A 19,573-nucleotide genomic window follows, 5' to 3' on the forward strand; every position below is an offset into this window, starting at 1 on the left:
GTTCCCACCTCCATCTTCTATCCCCATGGGAGGATGAAAAACAAGGACAGGAGGTCCAACCACCTCCATCTGCCCTCTCACAGCAATGAGGATGGCCCAGACTCTGGTGTGATGGGCTGGTACTTGGTCTCAAGCTCCTGGCACTAGGGTTTGGAACACAGCTGTTCATGCTCCATGGAGGACAGAGGGATGCTGTTTACCAACCTCTAGTCTCTGAACTCAGTCTAGTGGCCTTTCAGAAGTCACGCTCTACAGGAATGAAAGTTATGGAGAAGGAATTTTGTTATCCTCTACACACGTCTAGGTCAAGTTTATGATTGCCAGATAAAACAAGTATAATTTGTCCTTCCCAATAAACTTAAACAGACATGGCCCAGAAACATTTTCTCCGTGTCTTTAGATGATCACTCTTCTCTGCCTGGTGTCAGGTCTATAGAAAAATGTGACACCCTAGTAGTGAAAGCCCACACCAGGGTTTGAGTAATATCGGCATAACTGTTAGATTTTATTTTGTTATTTTTTTAACTTCATCATACACCCCTCAATAGAACTAAAGACTCCCTGTCCTAAGGCATCTCGTGATCTAATGATGTTATTGGGAAGTCACTGGTTTTTATTGTAGATGTTTTGTAAATCAAAACAATAGTTAATGTATTTTAATCCATATAAACAAGCCTATTAAGAAAAAAGAGGAGGAGCTATCCAACGTCGGGAGATTCATTATTCTTAGAGTTTGTTGTACTGTCTGTAACAAAAAGTTTTTTTTTTGTTTTATTTTTGTTTTTTAAACCAATCACAAGACCATTAAACATGGTGGTGGGGAGTAAACCTATAGGACCACTTCATAAGGAGCAATGAGCACTTGAAAATGATCAGTGTTTCTTTAAATTTGGGATACTTTGGGTGCTCTCAGGGAATGAATGAGAAGGACTAATATGTAAATCCCATTCTGCCTTAGTCTTGTAGCAGGTTGCTCAGTTACATAAGGAAATAAGCAAAGGTTAGAGAGGTGAGCAGAGTCCAGATGAATTTACCCAGAAGGTTGTCCCAGATCAGTGGGGGAAGCAGAAGAATGTAGCTTCTTTCTTATCATTTGGATTGTCTGGAAATCCACCTCCACTGGTATGAGGAGAATTGCCATCACTCTGTGACCTCCCAAGCCCTTCCAGGATTCCCAAGGAGCTGGAAGCTCTCAAGCCAGTCAAACTCCTTCAAGACTCAGCATGCTTCCCAGAATCTTCTCTGTCACATGGAAGACTAGAAAGTATTTCTTATCTTGATGATTGGCTTCTGGTCCATTTGAGGATTCAACAGCCAAATGTGAAAAGGGGGATGCAAGATGAGGACTAGATCTAAAAATTGTTAAGGCAGAAAACAGACATGTTGATAGTCTGCATTCAAGGGTATAAAGGAAAATTTACCTTTGGGACATCCTAGTCATTTTGGAAGAAACAAGTAGGTAGCCCTTCCTCCATTATTCTGGTCAATATGGTAGCAGCTGACCCTGTGTCCCCATTTCAGAACATCTAGGGAGTTAATTTTGTTCATTGCTGTATCTATAGCATTTAGGGCAGTGGCTGGTACAAAATAGATATACAATAAATATTAGGATTAAATAAATGCTTAATCAAAGGAGGTAATTCTCTCCTGCTGTCGGGATAAATGTGGAGGCTGAGAAATATGTTCTGAGAACTTGGCATAAGTGCTTGACAGTTTCCTAAAGAAGCAACATCTTCTATAGTGACTGGGAGTTATTGAAAGAATGCTCTTGGAACCATGTACCAACCTTGTACGCACTTACGGCTTGACCTGAGGCCCTCATACGTCTATCATACTATGTCCATGGAAAAATGCATCTGAGTTCCAAGAAGCAGCTGATAAATGACCTTGAGAAATATAAACCAAACTTAGTTGAGACCTGCCTGAAACTCTAGGTCAGCTGTGGCTGTTTTGCAATTTGTCCACAAATAAGGCATTGCTGGGAAACATGAATGGCCTTTGTTCTTGTGGTTAATTTCTAGCGGGAAGTGTTATCGTATCAGGAATGTAGACTTGGACTTTATAGACCACCATGTAGCTATAGACATTGCCTCAAGTGGCTCAGGGAGACCAGAGGATCTTAAATAAACCATGAAGGAGTCTTTCCAGGTACGTTAATATCTTCGATGCTCTGGCTGAACAGAATGTGGCCCAGAAACATCATAGTTGGCCACCAGCAATCATGACTTTCTATGAGATGCAGATGAAGCAGAGCAAATCGGCTATCATCTTAGAAAATCATAAGTTTGGGCACAAGGCTGCTTAATCAGTTCTGAGGGATAGCTGGGCTATCGTGCATAAGGAACAGCACTGTTTGCATACTGATGCTCGTTTGAAGGGATGTGCTCCACGTAGACTCATTCAGGCTCTCTTGGAGCCTGGAGCTGGTATGAGAAGCAGGCAGTCTCAAGTGGCACCTGTGTTGAGACCCTAGATGTCCAGGCAGAAGTCTGACACCTTGTTCTTCTGCAGGAAGACTCTGGAGCCTCAGGGGAAGGTGGGGAGTTTGTCTTTCTGGCCATAAAACAGTGTCACCCTGCTGATAGAGGAGCTGATACTGACTTTGAGAGAGTTCCAGGGCTGACTGCTCAGATGTACTTTCTGGGACATGAAGAAGGGGCTGGCAGGTCTGGGCTGGGGCCAAGAACAGTGTTGGAACACACTAAGCCAGAGAGAGACTTTTAAGTAACTGGAGAGGTTATGGGGTCTCAGCCAGGATGTAGGGAATCCAGGCAGGGGTGAGGGACAGCACTGACCTCCTGAATAAAGGCAGTATCAGCAGTCATTGTGTCCCCGTCAGAAACCCGCCTGGTAGAGCGCAGTTGCAATGCTACCTAGTGACCTCATGTGTGGGCAGGAAGAAAGCCAGGAAGGGCATAACCAGCCTGAGCAGAAACACTGACACTATGTTAGCTTCATTTTCAGGTAGGCTCTCTTCAAGTGGTGGCAAAGATGAACAGCTGGAGTGCCAAGTTCATATCCCACCAGCTTTGTTACCAACGTGGGAAGACTTCGCCTCTTTCCCAAGAGGACCAGTGAAAGTTCCAAAGCTGATGCTCGTCGGCCCAGCTTTGTAGTATGACTGTGACCTTGACTGGCCAGGCCTGGGGGATAGGTAACTACTTTCAAACCGTTGGACTGAGACTGGGGGAGAAGTGATTCCCCAGGAAAACCTGATTCCTATCATTCAAGAGGAGAGTGTGAGTGCTGAGCAGCAAAAACCTCACATTTCCACACGTCCTGACTTAGAAATATGTGATTGGGTATAAGTCAAAGCCAGAACCTAAATAAAGAACCAGTCACCTAAGGTCTTCATGCAGCTGCCAATGTTCCTAGAAAGTGAAGGGGTTTCCCCTGGGCCTGTTCTAGAATATTTCTTAAGATAAAGTATGCTCAAGCATTCGACTCTGGAAAAGTAACCACGTCATTAACAAGCATATGGCCTGGAAGCTGGGGGAAGGGCAGGCAGGAGGCTGAGAGAGAAAGCTCACGTCCTTCCAGCAATAGGCAGTATTACTTAGCATAAAGGAGGAAATGAAGCAAGACTGACATCATGATGTGGGGGATTTTTTTTTGTTTATTTTTTGCCAAAGGAAAAAACAAAAGCTGTAGCGTCTGCATTAATATACAGCCTCATGAGATTCCAAGTAATTTCTGTTACTGTGATATTTTTAGGGGACAGTGACCTTCTTGATTCCTTATCATTTTCTAAGTTGTGAGTTAATCTAATCTGGCAACAGATTCGTCCCCATCAGGTAAAGTTCCTCTCATTCTTCAGTGGTACTTCTTCAAAGAATCTTTCCAGATTTATGTAAGGAAAGATCCTTTTTCTCTCTTCATCAGCATCTCTGCTTTGGGACATACCACTATGGTAGCACTTGCCGTGTGCCACAGTGATTTTTCACTTGGCCGAGAGGCTCTGTCAGGTAGGAGCTGTGAGATTTGAGGTGCAGCATTTGACTTCTCTGAAACACAAACTGGGACAACACTTCCTTCCACACAGGGTTGCTGCCAGAATTAAATCAGCCGATGCATGACTAACACTTAGCATGCTATCTGGCATGCAGCGGGAGCTTGGAAATATTAGCAGGTAGCATTTTAGTGTTTATTCTCATTTATTATTTTTTAAGATTTTATTTGAGAGAGAGAGAGAGAACATGAGCAGGGCGAGGGGTAGAGGGAACAGACTCCCCGCTGAGCAGAGAGCCCAACGTGGGGATCAATCCCAGGACCCCAGAATCATGACCTGAGCCAAAGGCAGACGCTTAACTGGCTGAGCCACCCAGGCGCCCCTATTCTCATTCTATATAAGTGGAAAGGAAAAAAGAAAGAGAAAGGATAGGGGCATAAAGGAAGAGAAGAAGAGATGGAGGGAAAAGGAGGGAAGAGGGAAATATGGGAAGAGCTAAGAAGTAGCAATGCCAGGTTTGTCTGGAAGTAACAGCCATGTAGCCAGAACTGGCCTATTCGGCTAGGCAGGATCTTAATGTTTTGGAGATGAGGAAATGGAGGGACCAAGAAAGGTGAAGGAGCGTGTTTAAAACCACGGCCTTGGCAGAAGTGGGGCTGGAATTTGCAACGATGTGGATGGACCTAGAGGGTATTATAAGTGAAATAAATCAATCAGAGAAAGACAAGTATCATATGATCTCACTGCTATGAGGAATTTGAGAAACAAGACAGAGGATCATAGGGGAAGGGAGGGAAAAATGAAACAAGATGAAACCGGAGAGGGAGACAAACCATAAGAGACTCTTAATCTCAGGAAATAAACTGAGGGTAGCTGGAGTGGAGGGGGGTGGGAGGGATGGGGTGGCTGGGTGATGGACATTGGGGAGGGTATGTGCTATGGTGAGCGCTGTGAATTGTGTAAGACTGATGAATCACAGACCTGTACTACCGAAACAATTAATACATTATATGTTAATAAAAAATAAAAAAACAAAAAAAATGCATATAAATCAAAAAGGAAGGAAAAAAAAAAGAAGTGGGCTGGAATCCAGGCTTTCCTGGGGCTACTCCTCACAGTCCCTGCTGTCCCTTGGGTTAGCCTTTTATCATCTCCATTCTCCTTAGTCAGTGCCCGGGCATCCACACGGCTTGATAAAGCTTAGCTGACCTCTGCCACCAGGAGAATAGGTCATTTCCTGTCCACCCTCAGGAGGGAGACTGAAGAGAACATAGGTACGTGGTGGGAATTCAGTGGTATCTGTATCTTCAGTGTCTCTCCTGTGAAAACCAGAAGACAACCGTTAAGGAGTAACATAGTCCTGGTCTTAATCCAGTAGGCACCGTGGGATCAAACCCTACTGCAACCATACTGAGGAGCCTTGACTCTAGATGTAAGCAGTGGGGCAGTGAAAGGAGAATAGTATATATCCTTCTTGAACACAGGTTTGGACTCAACTGCCTACAAGGATTACTGCCTTCCTTAGGAAATGGGCATGCATTTAGCTGATCCTAAGAGCCAAAAACAGAGCATCTGCAGCTCATCCTGGACAGAGTATCAGAAAAGAAACCCATCGGGGCGCCTCGGTGGCTCAGTCGTTTAGCGTCTGCCTTCAGCTCAGGTCATGATCCCAGGGTCCTGGAATCGAGCCCCTCATTGGGCTCCCTGCTCCGCAGGAAGCCTGCTTCTCCCTCTCCCACTCCCCCTGCTTGTGTTCCCTCTCCCGCTGTATCTCTCTCTGTCAAATGAATAAATAAAATCTTAAAAAAGAAAAGAAACCCATCCCTGTGTGAGTGGATTTGGTTCCTCAGAAACTAATGAATTAATAGGAAGACTCAAAGGGGAAGCATGAAAGGGGATGTAGGAATGAACTTGAGATAGGAGAGCCACATTGAGCATTGTAATGTCTGTAATATGCTTAGAACGTTTCATCACAGGCAGTGTGTTCTCATGTATGTATTCCAGAGTTATGAGATAGCCAAGATACTGTCGTTTGTCCTAATTGAGAATTTCCATTCTAGGGTGGAAAGCCAGCCTTCTAATTAGGAAACCTGTGCCCAGAAACAGCTACTGCAAAAGCTTTGATGATCTTTATCTCTGACCAGCAGCAGAAGCTTTACCAGTTGGCATAATTAATGTTAGAAATAGGTTTCTGTTAAAAAAAGAAAAAGAAATAGGTTTTTGTTGATGCAACTGGTGGCTTTTCAATTAGCATAATGGATCTACTAATGCAGTTTCATTAGTGAGATTGCTAGTGATAAAGATATGTGGATTTTAGAGTAGCTCCCTGCCCTTGCTTGAAAAGAGTATAAAAACTAGGCAGTCCTGTAGCTCTTAGTGATGCAATCCTGCATCCAGAGTTGAATTCTGAAGATTCTAGTCGCTTGGTGCTTATAAGATTAATTGAATTCTGGGGCGCCTGGGTGGCTCAGTCGGTTAAGCGTCTGCCTTCGGCTCAGGTCACGATCCCAGGGTCCTGGGATCGAGACCCGCGTCGGGCTCCCTGCTTGGTGGGGAGTCTGCCTCTCCCTCTGCCTCTCCCCCGGCTTGTGTGCTCTCTCTCTCTCTCTCCCCCACTCTCTCTCTCAAGCAAGTAAATAAAATCTTAAAAAAAAAAAATTAATTGAATTCTGCTCCTAGAATATTTTCATGCTTTTCTGAAACAATGATGTGATGTCAGAGGCTGTAGCAGCCATGCCTTAACCATGAAGGACAAAAGCTAATATTTTGAGTGTATTAATTATCCAATACCGCTCCATCAAAGGGAGGTATATACAAAATGACTTCCAAAGACCAAAGGGGCCATAAGACTGAAGAATAAGGCTGACAAGTACAGCTTGACAAGAAATGATTTATTAAAGGGACTTACATGTCTTGGGTGGTGGCAAGAGAAGACCTCTGCAATCTCCTCCTGTAAGATCTGTCTTTGACCTGTTTTCATAGCCTTAGAGGCTGGGAGACCACCCAGGAGGAGAATGTTTGAGAATCACAGTCATATCTCCAGTGCAGATCAAGGATGTTATGCTCCAAGAGTGTACTTAAGGGTGTGGTTAAACAAAAAGGAAGAATGGTGGTGGTGGTGGTGGGGGGGGTGCTCAAAGAAGGCTTCAGGTCACAGAGGGGTTATCATGGCGGATTTGTCCAAGATGGCATCAATCTGGTTCACATAAATACTCCCTAATAAATTACCCCAAAACTTAGTGGCTTAAAAACTACAAAAATCTCCCATAGTTTCTGTGAGCTAGGAATTTGGGAAAGGTTCTGGTTTAGGAGTTTCTCAAAAGGTAACAAGAACGTGTTGGCTGGAGGCGTAATTATTTGAATACGTTTTGTTTGAATTTGAATTGTTTGACTGCAGCTGGAGGACCCACTTCCAAGATGGCACTCACATGGCTGGCAAATTGGTACTGCCTGCTAGAGGGAGGGCTCAGTTCCACTCCATGTCAGCTTCTCCATGTGGCATGAGCTTCCTCACAACGTGTTGTCAGGGTTCCCAGGGAAGCATCCTGAAAGAGAAAGCCAAGTGGAAGCTGTGTCCTTTCTGTAATCTGGCATCACCTAGAATCACTTCCACCTTACTCTGTTGATTGGGTTCAACAGTCTACGACCCCTACCTAGATTTGAGAGGAGAGAACATAGACCCCACCTCTTATGGGAGGAGCATCAGTCACATTGTATGAAGAGCATGTGGTGTGGAAGAAATATATAGGAGTGGCTATCTTTTGGAAATATAATCTGCCACACTGTCCTAGTGTGCTTGAGCTGCCATAACAGATACCATAGCCTGAGTGGCTCCCACAACCAATATTTCTTTCTCACAGTTCTGGAGGCTAGAGATCCCAAATCGTGCTAGCATGATCAGGTTCTCGGTGAGGGCTCTCTTTTTGGTCGTCTTCGTATGGTCTTTTCTTGGTACGTACACATGGAAAGAAAGACCCCTGTCTCTTCCTCTTTTTTATAATGGCATTAATCCCATATGAGGGCCTCACCCTCACCACCTAATCTAATCCCAATAACCTCCCAAAAGCCTCACTTCCAAATACCGTGGCATTGGGGGTTAGTGTTTCAACGTAAGAACTTTGGGGGAAGGGCACAAACATTCAGTCCATAACATACATTATGTAAAGGTGGTAAAGAGAAAGTAGAGAAAACATCTAGGTCTTCGATACCATCATTGTGCTTCTGAAATAATCAACTTTGGAAACACTTCAGGTTATCTTATTTCATAAGAGTACATTTTCTTTATTGATTTATTTGGGTATTCTATTATTGTAGCTAAAAGTGTTTCACTTGGTATAAAAGCTACAGCAAAAGACTGGGTTCAAATTTTCCCAGGGCTACTTAGATGATATTACTTCAACCAGAGCATTTAATCCCATCCATTTATTCAATCAGAGCATTTAATCCCATCCGTTTAATCCCATCCATTTATTCAGTCCCATCCATTTGTTTATCAGTGGCCTTCAGTGTGCCAACCAGGTACCGTTTAAGACACCAGGGATGCAATAGTGAGTAAAACAGACAGAAACCCCTGTCGTCATGTAGCTAACACTCTACTATGTGTTCTGTGATCTCTCTCTGTGTGTGGGTGGTGGTAGGGTGGATGGCAAGTGAGAAGCCAGATAAATAATTAAAATGATGTGAGTGGTAAGGCGGGCTGTGGAGAAAAATGAAGCAGGGAGGGAGGATAACGTGGCTGGGGACATCCTCATGCAAAAGGTGACAGTGAGTAAAGCCTTGAGGGAAGTAAGGGAGAGAACCATGTGCAAAGGCCCAGCTGGGGGACAGACCTGTGTGTCTGGGGAGCATGAGGGAGGTCAGTGGATCTGGGGACTGAAAATAGTAGGAAAGGAGGACAGAAAGCTCGTGGGAGGTGGGAGGAAATTGTAGAGTGACATGGGAAGTCATCTGAGCTTTGGATTAGAATTCATGTGATCTAACTTATATTTAATAGGATCACTTTGGCTGCTATGTTGAGAATTAGATGGAAGAGGGGCAAGGGTGGAAGCAGGGAGGCCAGGTGGGAAGCTACCGGAATAACTCCTATGAGGAACAGTTGGCGAAAGATTGGCAGCAATGAAGGTGCAGGAAGAGCTCAGATCCTGGGTATGTTTTGTGAGCATTTCCTGACAGATTGGGAGTGGGGGATGGGAGAAAGAGAGGTGGCAAGGATGACCCCAAGGTTCAGGCCTGAGCAATGCTACCAATAGTGTTTCAGGTTTCTATTGCTGCAAAACCAGTCATTACACCACATACATACAATTAGTGGTGCAAACAACAGCAAGTTGTTTTGCTCATAAAGCTGCCATAGAGCTTGCCTCTCTGCTCACTCAATGTTAGCAAGGCAGCTCCAGTGTTGGGAGCTAGCTTCATCTGAAGGTTTGCGCACTCATATATGTGGTGGTTGATGCTGATTGTTGGCTAAGGTTGGGTCACCTAGATGTGGCCTTTCCACATGGCTGCTTGGCTTCTTCACACCATGGTGGCTGGTTCCAAGGTTCCAACGGTGAGTGGCCTCAGAAAGAGAGAGAGCCAAGGAGAACCTGTACCAAAACTCCTTCTTCCTCAAAAGTATTTTTTTTTTATTTTAATTCCGGTATAATTAACACACAGTGTTATATTAGCTTCAGTTGTACAATATAGTGGTTCAGCACTTCTGTACATTACTCAGTGCTCATCATGATAAGTGTACTCACCTATTTTCATCCATCCCCCCACCCACCTCCCCTATGATAACCCCCAGCTTGTCCACTATAGTAAAGATTTTTGTCTTTTTTTGTTTTGTTTCTTTTTTTGAGGGGGAGGGATTCCAGCTCTTTCTATTTTTCCCCTTTTACACAAAACAAAGAAGAAATAATACAAGATTAAAACTGCAAAAGTAGTTAATTGGTAGAACACATATACACAAAAAAATCCAGATAGCAAGATAGGCTTATCTACAATGAGGAAACACATGTAAAAATCAAGGTAGTTTGTAGTTTTCATATGAAACATTAAAAAAACCAAATCAAACATTTGCTACAATGGGTGCCACTGTTCACAGTAATATTGAAGGTGAGAAGACAATACTTATTTAGGGACAGATATACCACAAGATCCAGCATCAGTGCAATAAATTCACAAAACTATATTACAGCTAATTAATCAGAGTTTAAGAACTGTTCCCAAATGTCACATTTTCGGCCCTCAGAGGTTCATTCTTACAGATTCCAGCTATTCTAAATTTCTAGCTACCGAGAGGGAGAATGATGCTAAGGCACTTTCCAAGCAGTTACAAAATCTCTGTAGACCAGAGGCCATCTGTCATCGCCAAAAGTCTGCTCTCCCCAGCAGCCCTTGCACTCTTCAGAGAGAGAGAGAGAGATCTAGGGAAAAAGTCAGATGCCAGCATAAACACCACTGTGCCAAATCTCTGGGGACCAAAGCAGCCAGCAGTTACCCTCAAATGAGAATCTTGAGGCTTACCTTTCAAGGCTTAGTCTGATCTCGAAAATTTAGTAGGCTAAGATTATTTTCTACTGAAACGAATCTTAGACTAAGTATAGGAAGACTTCTGTCCTTTTATTGGCTGGTGTTGGAGTGAAGGTCATAGACCTGAGTCTTAACCTATAGTAGTAGTCAGCTGAAAACCTGAAATTAAAAATATGCTAAAAATCCTAAACACAAACTTCTGGAAGCCTGCTGTTTAAAAACCTCTAAGGAACTAACTTGAAGTCTAAGAGCAAGGAGAGACGAGCTCGAAGCTTGTCATATTCCCCTTTTGGGAGGGAAGATCAATGTTTCTTACAAATCACTAAGTTTTGCACAAGGCAGAAACCAACACATACTAGGGCATGGAATTGGTTTCATTTTATTCCAGAGGATTCTTCTCCCACAGTATAGAAACAGCATGAGGAATGAATCTTAATTGGTCTCTTCATCTTTGTCAACTTGGTCTCTGTATTCATGAAGCCAGGCAGTTCAAGCAGATTGTGGAAGCAGACAGTAGAACCAGCTTCCTGTAGCCACAGACCTCTAGCTTGGATCTAGCTCAAGCAAAGATCAACTGGAACAATTATCCAAAGTCACAGTTAACTGTACTAAAAGGTGAAGCTCACCACTATATTATTTTAAAGGAAGTTGCCTAAAAGTAAGAATTCAATTAACCTGGGTGAGAAAAATCAAAACAAGTCATACTCACGAATGAGTTGTCCATATGAAGCCAACTGATGAGAATGCATCTAGCTACATGTCACATGAAGACCCTATGCATAAAGCCTTACTTGGCAAGTCTGAATTTCTACCAACTAAGGGCAGAAAGAGGGAGAACAAAGAGCTACTTCTGTAACATTTTAGTATCCAGACAGCGTAATAAAACTGTTCCCAAGGACAATGTATATGCCATTCATTACACCGAATAAAGCAGATGCATTATTCATTTTTTTTTTTCTTTTTGTTTGAGAAGCTTATTTATCTCCCTTTTGGCCATTCCAATGTACTTCAAAGTGATTCCATGCTGGTTTAATCCCGGAAACAACAGTAAGAAAATCACTATCAGGTAGGTGAGCAGCCAGTTTTGGACTTGCTGTCCCACCCAAGCAACCGCAGCAAGAGAAACGATCATGATCATGAAGTACATTTTAGGCTTTTCCTCCCTTAGAATAAAGAGGCGTTTCCACCAGCCCACAGCTCTGTGTTGAGTTTTTACCAGATTGCTACAAATTTCATGGAATTTTTGCTGTTGCTCAGTGGTCCATTTACTGGAGCCAAAAATTCTAGGAGCTAGAATGGGAACAAGGTAGTCAGCCAAGCACAAAAACCTAACAAAACAGGAAACACGGGACAGAACAGATGGATCCAGATAGTAGATAGTCAGAAACACCCAAGAAACCACACCCATGACGGCAGGTGGAAACCAGGCTCTTTCCCATCTGAGGACTTTATCAGCCATCAGCATCACTTCTCCCCATCCCTGAGGCTGTTCTTCCAGACTTGCAGTCTCTGCAGCCAGCAGGTTGGTGCTGCGATTTTCTCCCTCTGCCATCGTCCCGGAGGTGCTGCCTTAGCTGACGCAAGCCGCCCCCCAAACAAGCTTTCCACTGAGACCCACACAGCGACCCTCGTGCCTTGTTTTGTTTCTTAAATTCCACATATGAGTAAAATCATATGGTATTTGTCCTTGACTGACTTATTTCACTTAGCATTATACTCTCTAGGTCCACCCATGTTGTTGCAAATGGCAAGATTTCATTCTTTTTATGGTTGAATAATATTCCATTGTATATATGTACCCCCCTTCTTTATCCATTCATCTGTAGATATTTGGGCTGCTTCCATAATTTGGATAATATAAATAATGCTGCAATAAACATAGGGGTACATGCATCTTTTTGAATTAGTGTTCTTGTATTCTTTGGGTAAATACCCAGTAATAGAATTACTAAATCATAGGGTAGTTCTAATTTTAATTTTTTGAGGAACCTCCATACTGTCTTCCACAGTGGCTGCACCAGTTTGCATTCCCACCAACAGTGCACAAGGGTTCCTTTTTCTCCACATCCTTGCCAACACTTGTTGTTTCTTGGGTTTTTTTATTTTAGCCATTCTGACAGGTGTGAGGTGATCTCTCACTGTGGCTTTGATTTGAATTTCCCTGATGATGTGTGATGTTGAGCATCTTTTCATGTGTCTGTTCGCCATCTGGATGTCTTCTTTGGAGAAATGCCTGTTCATGTCTTCTGCCCATTTTTTAGTTGGGTTATTTGTTTTTTTGGTGTTGAGTTGTATAAGTTCTTTATATAGTTTGGATACTAACTCCTAAATGATTAAGATATGTGATTTGCAAGCATCTTCCATTCAGTGGGCTTTTAGTTTTGTTGATTGTTTCCTTTGTTATGCAGAAGCTTTTATTTTGATGTAATCCCAATAGTTTATTTTTGCTTTTGTTTCCGTTGCTTCTTGAGACATATCTAGAAAAATGTTGTTATGGCAACAGAGAAATTATTGCTTGTGCTCTCATCTAGAATTTTTATGGTTTCAGGCCTCACATTTAGGCCTTTAATCCATTTTGAGTTTGTTTTTTGTGTATGGTGTAAGAAAGTGGTCCAGTTTCATTCTTCTGCATGTAGCTGTCTAGTTTTCCCAGCCCCATTTGTTGAAGAGACCATCTTCTTCCTGTGCATATTCTTGCCTCCTTTGCCAAAGATTAGTTGATCATATAATCGTAGGTTTATCTCTGGGTTCTCTATTCTGTTCTATTGATCTATGTGTCTATTTTTGCGCCATTACCATATTGTTTTGATTACTATGGCTTTGTAGTATATATTGAAATCTGGGATTGTAATACCTCCAGGTTTGTTCTTATTTTTCAAGATTGATTTGGCTATTTGGGATCTTTTGTATTCCATACAAATCTTAGGATTATGTGTCTAGTTCTGTGAAAAATGTTGTTGGTATTTTGTGTATCAAACTTTTGACATCACCGTGGGAGTCTTGTGGCACTTCTCATACTTGGTATGCATCCAGGCAGTTACAAAGTTCTGCCAAAAGTGGAAGAGAGGGAAGTAGACTCCATCTCTTCATGGGGGAATGGCAAGAGCATATGAGAGTGAATATATTGTTGTGGGATTTTTGAAAAATAAAATCTGCCGCAGATGGAATGGCTATTTACTGACACGAAGAAAACTAGAGAAGGAGAAGGTTAGAGTGGGGTGAGATCAGAATCTGGTATCAGGAGTTTGAGATAATTTTGACATGCCCCTTGGACTTTCAAATGGAGAAGACAAGCAGGCAGGTGGATATGTGAATTTAGAGGTCAGAAAGTACCATCTGTGTCTAGTCAATATTTAAGATCAGAAAGGCAGATAATATGACCAAGGAAGTGAGTGTAGATAGAAAAGAATGTGATCTAAGCATTGAGTTCTGGGGCACCCTGACATTTAGCAGTAAGGGGAATGTGGGGATAAGGAGAGGCAGGGAGATGGTTTGGTGCCCTGGAAGCCAGGTGAGAAAGGTGTTGAAGGAGGCAGTGGGCCATTGTTTTCAAAGTCTTGTAGTTTATGATTCTGTGATGGTAAACACCTGAACAGGTATTAGTATTCCTCCTTCAGGCTGTTAGGCTCTGTCAATCCAAATTCTTCTCTCCTCTGCTGGACCAGAAGCTTCTGGAGGGCAAGGTTATTAGCTGTAGTCACTTTTCAACCCTCTAAGGAACTATCATAGTGTTCCCCACACAGTCGATACTCAATAAGTGAGAGTAAACAGAAATTGGCAACAAAGAGAGACCCTAAGAGTTCAAATCCCTTAAAAGGGCAGTTATAAGCTTGATGAAACAGTCAATTCTCATTATTTGTGTTAGTTATGTTCCATAAAGTTTCTGTGAACACTGAATCAGTAAACACTGAACCATCATCCCTAGTGGAAACATAGATTCCCGCGAACTTCTGGTCACAGCAGTTTCCTCTGCCCATTAATACATAACTTTGTTTTATGTATGTTTCTGTTTAAGGCACCTTATTAGATGCTGTTGATTCATTAACACTGAACTCACGACCAACAGCACTGTAACTCAGGCCTGCCCGGAGCTTGTCTAACACGTGTCCTCTCTCCATCGGGCCCCTTCCCGCCAGCACGTCAACACATGCTTGGGAGTAACTCTAAACCATGAAATCACCAACAAAAGACACCAAAACGTGAAAAACATGGGGCACCTGGTGGTTCGGTAGGTTAAGCGTCTACTTTCAGCTTGGGTCCTGACCCCAGGGTCCTGGGATCGAGTCCTGCATCGGGCTCTCTGCACAGTGGGGAGCCTGCTTCTCCCTCTCCTGCTACCCCTGCTTGTGCACATGCACTCTCTCTCTCTCTAATAAATAAAACCTTAAAAAAAAAAACCCTTGAAAAATGTGACACTAAATAGACTGTGAAAAGGATGTTTGTAGAAAGAATGGAAAGTAGAGCGTCCCCTTGTTCAAACTCGGCTGCCTTGCTCGGACCGCAGCTAGAAGGGAGTGCATTCAGTGCTTCAACTTTTTGCTGTCTCTCATGACCACAGAAGGACCGGGAGTATTGATTTGGGGATAACAGATACATTTTAGCCAGTAGGCACATTTGCAAAGATGGAATCTGTGAATCAAGAGGATGACTGGATCTCATTTGCCTTAAACTGAAGGTAAAGATGCCAAAGAACAAGGGTTTTATAGCTTTTTCTCTGTACATCCATTTGGAAGGGGTCCTAACTTCTGTATATTTTAACTTTCAAGATATTGTTACTACTTTGGGGCTTAACGTCTTGCAAAAGAACTCAAATTATAGTTTGTTTTGACCTCATTCATTTGAAAATGGCTTTACATTTTTGAGTCTATTCACTTTGGTCAGCAGGTTCTTCCTACAGTCCCATAGAGTGGATGGTCTGAGGAAGTTTTTCTCTTCAGGCACTAAGGTCATTGAACAGAGTAAGTTGGCATACTCATTTAACACTCTTGGGGGAAGACAGGCACCTACAGAGAGAGACTGTGTTGCAGGCTCTAACTTTGCTGTGGGTCAGAGCCAAGTCCATCTAGAATCCCACCATAGTACAAAGGTGTTTGCCTGGGTAGGCTTTCAATACTGTGTCAGTGTCAATTTGCAGAAGTTCCCTGGAACACTCAAAAGCCCAAGAATGTGCCAGGGAGTTGAAAGGTGGGAAAAGTACAAACTAAATAGTATTTACAGGGATTGAGCCCCAGATAGTACCAGCGCTCCCAGGACAGATAACCACCTCTCTCCCTGCTGCGAGCTTTCCAGGAAAGAAAAGTCAGATTTGGTTTTAAGGGAGAAAATATCTTGCTCTTTTGGGTTTATGATATTTATTTATTTTTTTCTCTTGGTTTTAATAAGCAATTTCCTAAATAGCTAAATTTAACAAGAAAATGAAAAAGAGAATGAACAGAAATGTGAACTCCAAAATCCTTTAAAAAATGCCCTTATAATTTTCCATGGAACAATTTTTTGTATAGTTAAGGAAGAGCAACTTCATCACCTTTTCTGGCATCCTCAAACCATTTGGTTGCTAATTCCCAAAAAAGTTATTTAGCTCATTGAAGAGTAACGTGGCTGCCTGATGAAATGCCCACTGGCTGCTTGGAGCTGAGGAATCCCTCTGGGGAGGCTCAAGGGCAGCCCCAAGGGTATGGCTCTGAGTCCAGTTCCTGTTGGAACCTGCCGTAAAACAAGTGCAAGAGAACCTGAGGGCCTCTGTGGGAGAGAGAGCAGCATCCATCTTGCCATCAGGCTGATCAGCTTTCCTTAAAATGTTAAGACCTCCTGCCAAGGTAATGTCTGGGCTTGTGCAGAGGCAAGAAGCAAGGCAGGAAGCCACTGTACTTGTTTTGCCTAGAAGTTAATCTTGAACTCGCAGAGGAGCATTTAATGTCCTGTGGAAGCAACACTCTCCAAATACAGCAACCTCGCCATTCTGGGAACCAGACTGCCATTGACCTGAGCTTTCCCCGCCACGAAAGATTTTGGAAAAGGCCTTTGAGGAAAAGGCAGTCCCAAAACCCATCCACTTTCCTAGGGCCAGAGAGCTGGGCAGATGAAGCAGGAGGCCCCGGGAAAGGTTTAAGCATTAAAACCCCACTGGCATAAACAAGAAATGTGATGGCAGCTAACTCAGGGTTCACTAACAACTGTTCCTACAGAAGTAAGAGGTTCCTTACTGTCAACTTCATCATTGTTGTTCTTTTTGGGGAAGCCTTCCTTTCTGTGATGTCTCCAGGCAAGCAGTGGGACACATCTGCATGTGGGCCTCTGTCTCCCCACCACCTGAGTCCACGCCGAGATGAGTCACAGCCAGCTGACCCGTGAAGCCAAATAGCACACAGCTCCTAAGATGTTGTTCCTCCGGAATGAGAGGGTTCTTTATTTTTTATTACCTAAATGATATGCTCTTTAATATGCCTCACAAAACGGTCTGGCTTAGAAAACTGCCCACGATATGTGTATGTAGCCATTTCCTGTTTTGAATATAAAGAAAGGAGTGTATGATTTTCATTCATAGAAGTTTCTCACCTCCGCTCATGTTGAACAAATATGTTTTCAAGGAGAGCAACATTATTAACTGTCTTCGGCGGCGGGGGCGGGGGGGGGTGCTGTTTCTTTGTCTGGCCCTCCTGGTTTGACTGGGCTACTGGGTTCCTTTCCTATCCTCAATGGCCAGGGATGGATGATCTGAAATCGCACGTCTGGTTTACAAAAGCCAAGTGTTCTGGAGAGTGCTCTCTTGCTCTCCAGCTAGGGTGACCAACCATCATGCTTTTTCCTGGACTGAGAGTTGTCAATGCTAAACCCCGGATGAGTCGGTTCCCTTATTTCCATGCCTAGGGAAGCGGTGGAGTAAAGGATTTGCCAATGTGGGCTCTGGAGCTCATTGCCTGGGTTGGGACCACTCTCCATGATTTAACTTGCCACGTAACTGTGGGCAAGTTACTTACCCTCCCTGCTCCTCAGTTTTCACACCTAAAAACTGGGGGGAAAAAAATCTACCTTTTAGGGACATGGTAAAGCCAAAATGAAATAATTATGTAGAAGGCCCCTTGGTGTGCCGCACATGTAGGAAGGGCTCGTAAGTGCTGGTTATTATTGTTGTAACGATTATGATTTGAAGGTATAGTAGTGAAGAGGGCAATCCTGTGGGAAAAACAGCAGTTGATATACCTGATCTCAGCTCAGGGCTATCAAGAGGTGGTCAAATAACACTCATGACAACCTGAGAGTGTGGGAAAGTGTTGGATTGTATTCTTCCTTTTGGAAGTTGTTTATCAAAATGGATTTGACTTTGAAAAGTTTGGGTGCCCTAGAGGGGCAAGTTTCCATTATCTGGAACATCCAGGCAGATGGATTTCTTGGATAGGGGAGGCAAAACTCTGTCATGCTCAAGGCTCTGCAGGCCTCCTAAATGTCCTCGATGGGGCGCCAGACGCCAGAGGGGCCGGGGTTCGGGGGGAGCCTGTGGTTTGTTGGCCTCTCCCAGGGGCACAGTATCAGGCTGTAACCCTTGGCATATGCTGTGGAAAATCTTCCTGCACTGGCAGTGGGGTTCCAGACACATGTGTTTTAGATCAGTGTTAATCCAGGGTGCTTCTGCAGCTCTTACTTCCAGCCACTTGGTCTGCAAAATTTTTGCTAAGTCATTTGACCTCGCGAATCTTCTGAAACAACAGTCACATGACCAGAGGACACTGTTGTGGGCACACAGCTTGCCCACGGGCACGTATTTTTGCAAACTTGATCCAGCCAGTATGTGCAGATCACATACTGCATGCCCTGCATTGAATTAGGGACCTGGAACTTACTGGGAGCAGTAGGGCCAGGCTTTGTCCGTAAAGCGCCGGCCTTCTAGCGGGAAAGACAGGTCTGTACCCTAGGACTACAAGCCAGACCTTTAAAAGTTATATAAACAAAAACATAAACTATGTGGCTCGGTAGCACAGAATAATTCATTCTGTCTGGGGAGAATTGCAAAGGAAGGCACACCAAGCTAGGCTTTTGAGAAAAAGTAGAATATGCAGGACTTGGACAAGCTGAGACAGGGCAAGAATGTTTGGGCAGAAGGCGTGTGCAAGCAGAAACCGTGCGCAGGCTCATGGCATCATGTCGGGCGCCCAGCATGCTGGACTGGACCACAGGAAGCACAAAGGGGGTTTGCTGGGAGAGCAGCTGGGCCAGCTCATGGAGGATGGAGTGAATACACGACCACAGTCTGCACTTTCTTCCACATGCAAGAGGAAAGACTTTTGAGCTAGGGAGTGGTAGGATTATAAGGCCTCAGAAGGATGATTTGGTCAAGGAGAGAGTCAGTGGGCAGTTATATGTAGGGGGCAGGAAGACGGGAGAGGGCAGAGGTCTTAGTCATGCAACACAGATTAAGAGCTGATGAGGCCTGAACTTTGGAAGTGGCAGAGAGAATGGCAGGAAGGAAAGGGAAGACACTAAATGAAACTTTGGGAGGCAGAAGGAGAGGATTTATCTCCATTTGTCTACATCCAACTCCACTGTGGGAACTGAGCCCGGAGGGGCAGCCGCGAACGGAAGAGGGGCAGCCGTGAACGGAAGAGCAGCAAGGATCATAGGTTGCAAAGCTGAGGGGCAGGGGGTTGGTTAGCCTAGAAAAAAGGCTGACTAGCACCTCAGTGATAGCTTGCTGTACACGAGAGACAGCAAGCACACCTGTTTCCTCATCTCCTCCAAAAAAGGCTCAAGTTGAGGTCTGGAGAGTGTAGAGGAGATATGAAGAAAGAATTTCCAAATGGGGAAAGAGAGGCCAAGGGCAGGACATGTTTTACCTTCAGGATGGTTTTGTTTCCAAGCTTCGGTCTGTGCGTCACTGCCTGGCCATGGGAAGAGATGCCTCCTTCCATCCGCCTTACTGGAAACCACCTCAGTCCTTCCTTGGTCAGTGGCTTCCTCTTTGAACAGAGAAGTCAGCATCACTGTTACTGAAAGGAAAAACCAAAAGCACTGGATATGAATTCACCGTTGGAAATAGCTGTACAAAATTCTTTTGTTAATTTCAAATCAGCAGATCGAACATAACAGGTGTAAGTGGGTTTGTGATCGTGTGAACTGTCA

The 19,573-nt window shown here is 43.8% G+C and overlaps 1 protein-coding gene across 1 annotated transcript; it reads right to left on the reverse strand.

Annotated features, from left to right (window-relative positions):
- Positions 1–11,402: 11,402 nt before the first annotated feature.
- Positions 11,403–12,014, reverse strand: LOC118020403 (ADP-ribosylation factor-like protein 6-interacting protein 1). The gene has a single exon (XM_035020285.1). It carries the CDS (start codon positions 12,009–12,011, stop codon positions 11,403–11,405), a length of 609 nt encoding a protein of 202 aa, XP_034876176.1. The 5' UTR covers positions 12,012–12,014.
- Positions 12,015–19,573: the final 7,559 nt, after the last annotated feature.

This window comes from Mirounga leonina, unplaced genomic scaffold (assembly GCF_011800145.1).
Source record: "Mirounga leonina isolate KUSES-001 unplaced genomic scaffold, KU_Mleo_1.0 Mir_173, whole genome shotgun sequence".
NCBI classification, from domain to species: domain Eukaryota; kingdom Metazoa; phylum Chordata; class Mammalia; order Carnivora; family Phocidae; genus Mirounga; species Mirounga leonina.

Bases quoted from the DNA above. Each gene is read 5' to 3' on its own strand.
- LOC118020403 (XM_035020285.1), bottom strand. From the start codon at position 12,011: ATGGCAGAGGGAGAAAATCGCAGCACCAACCTGCTGGCTGCAGAGACT.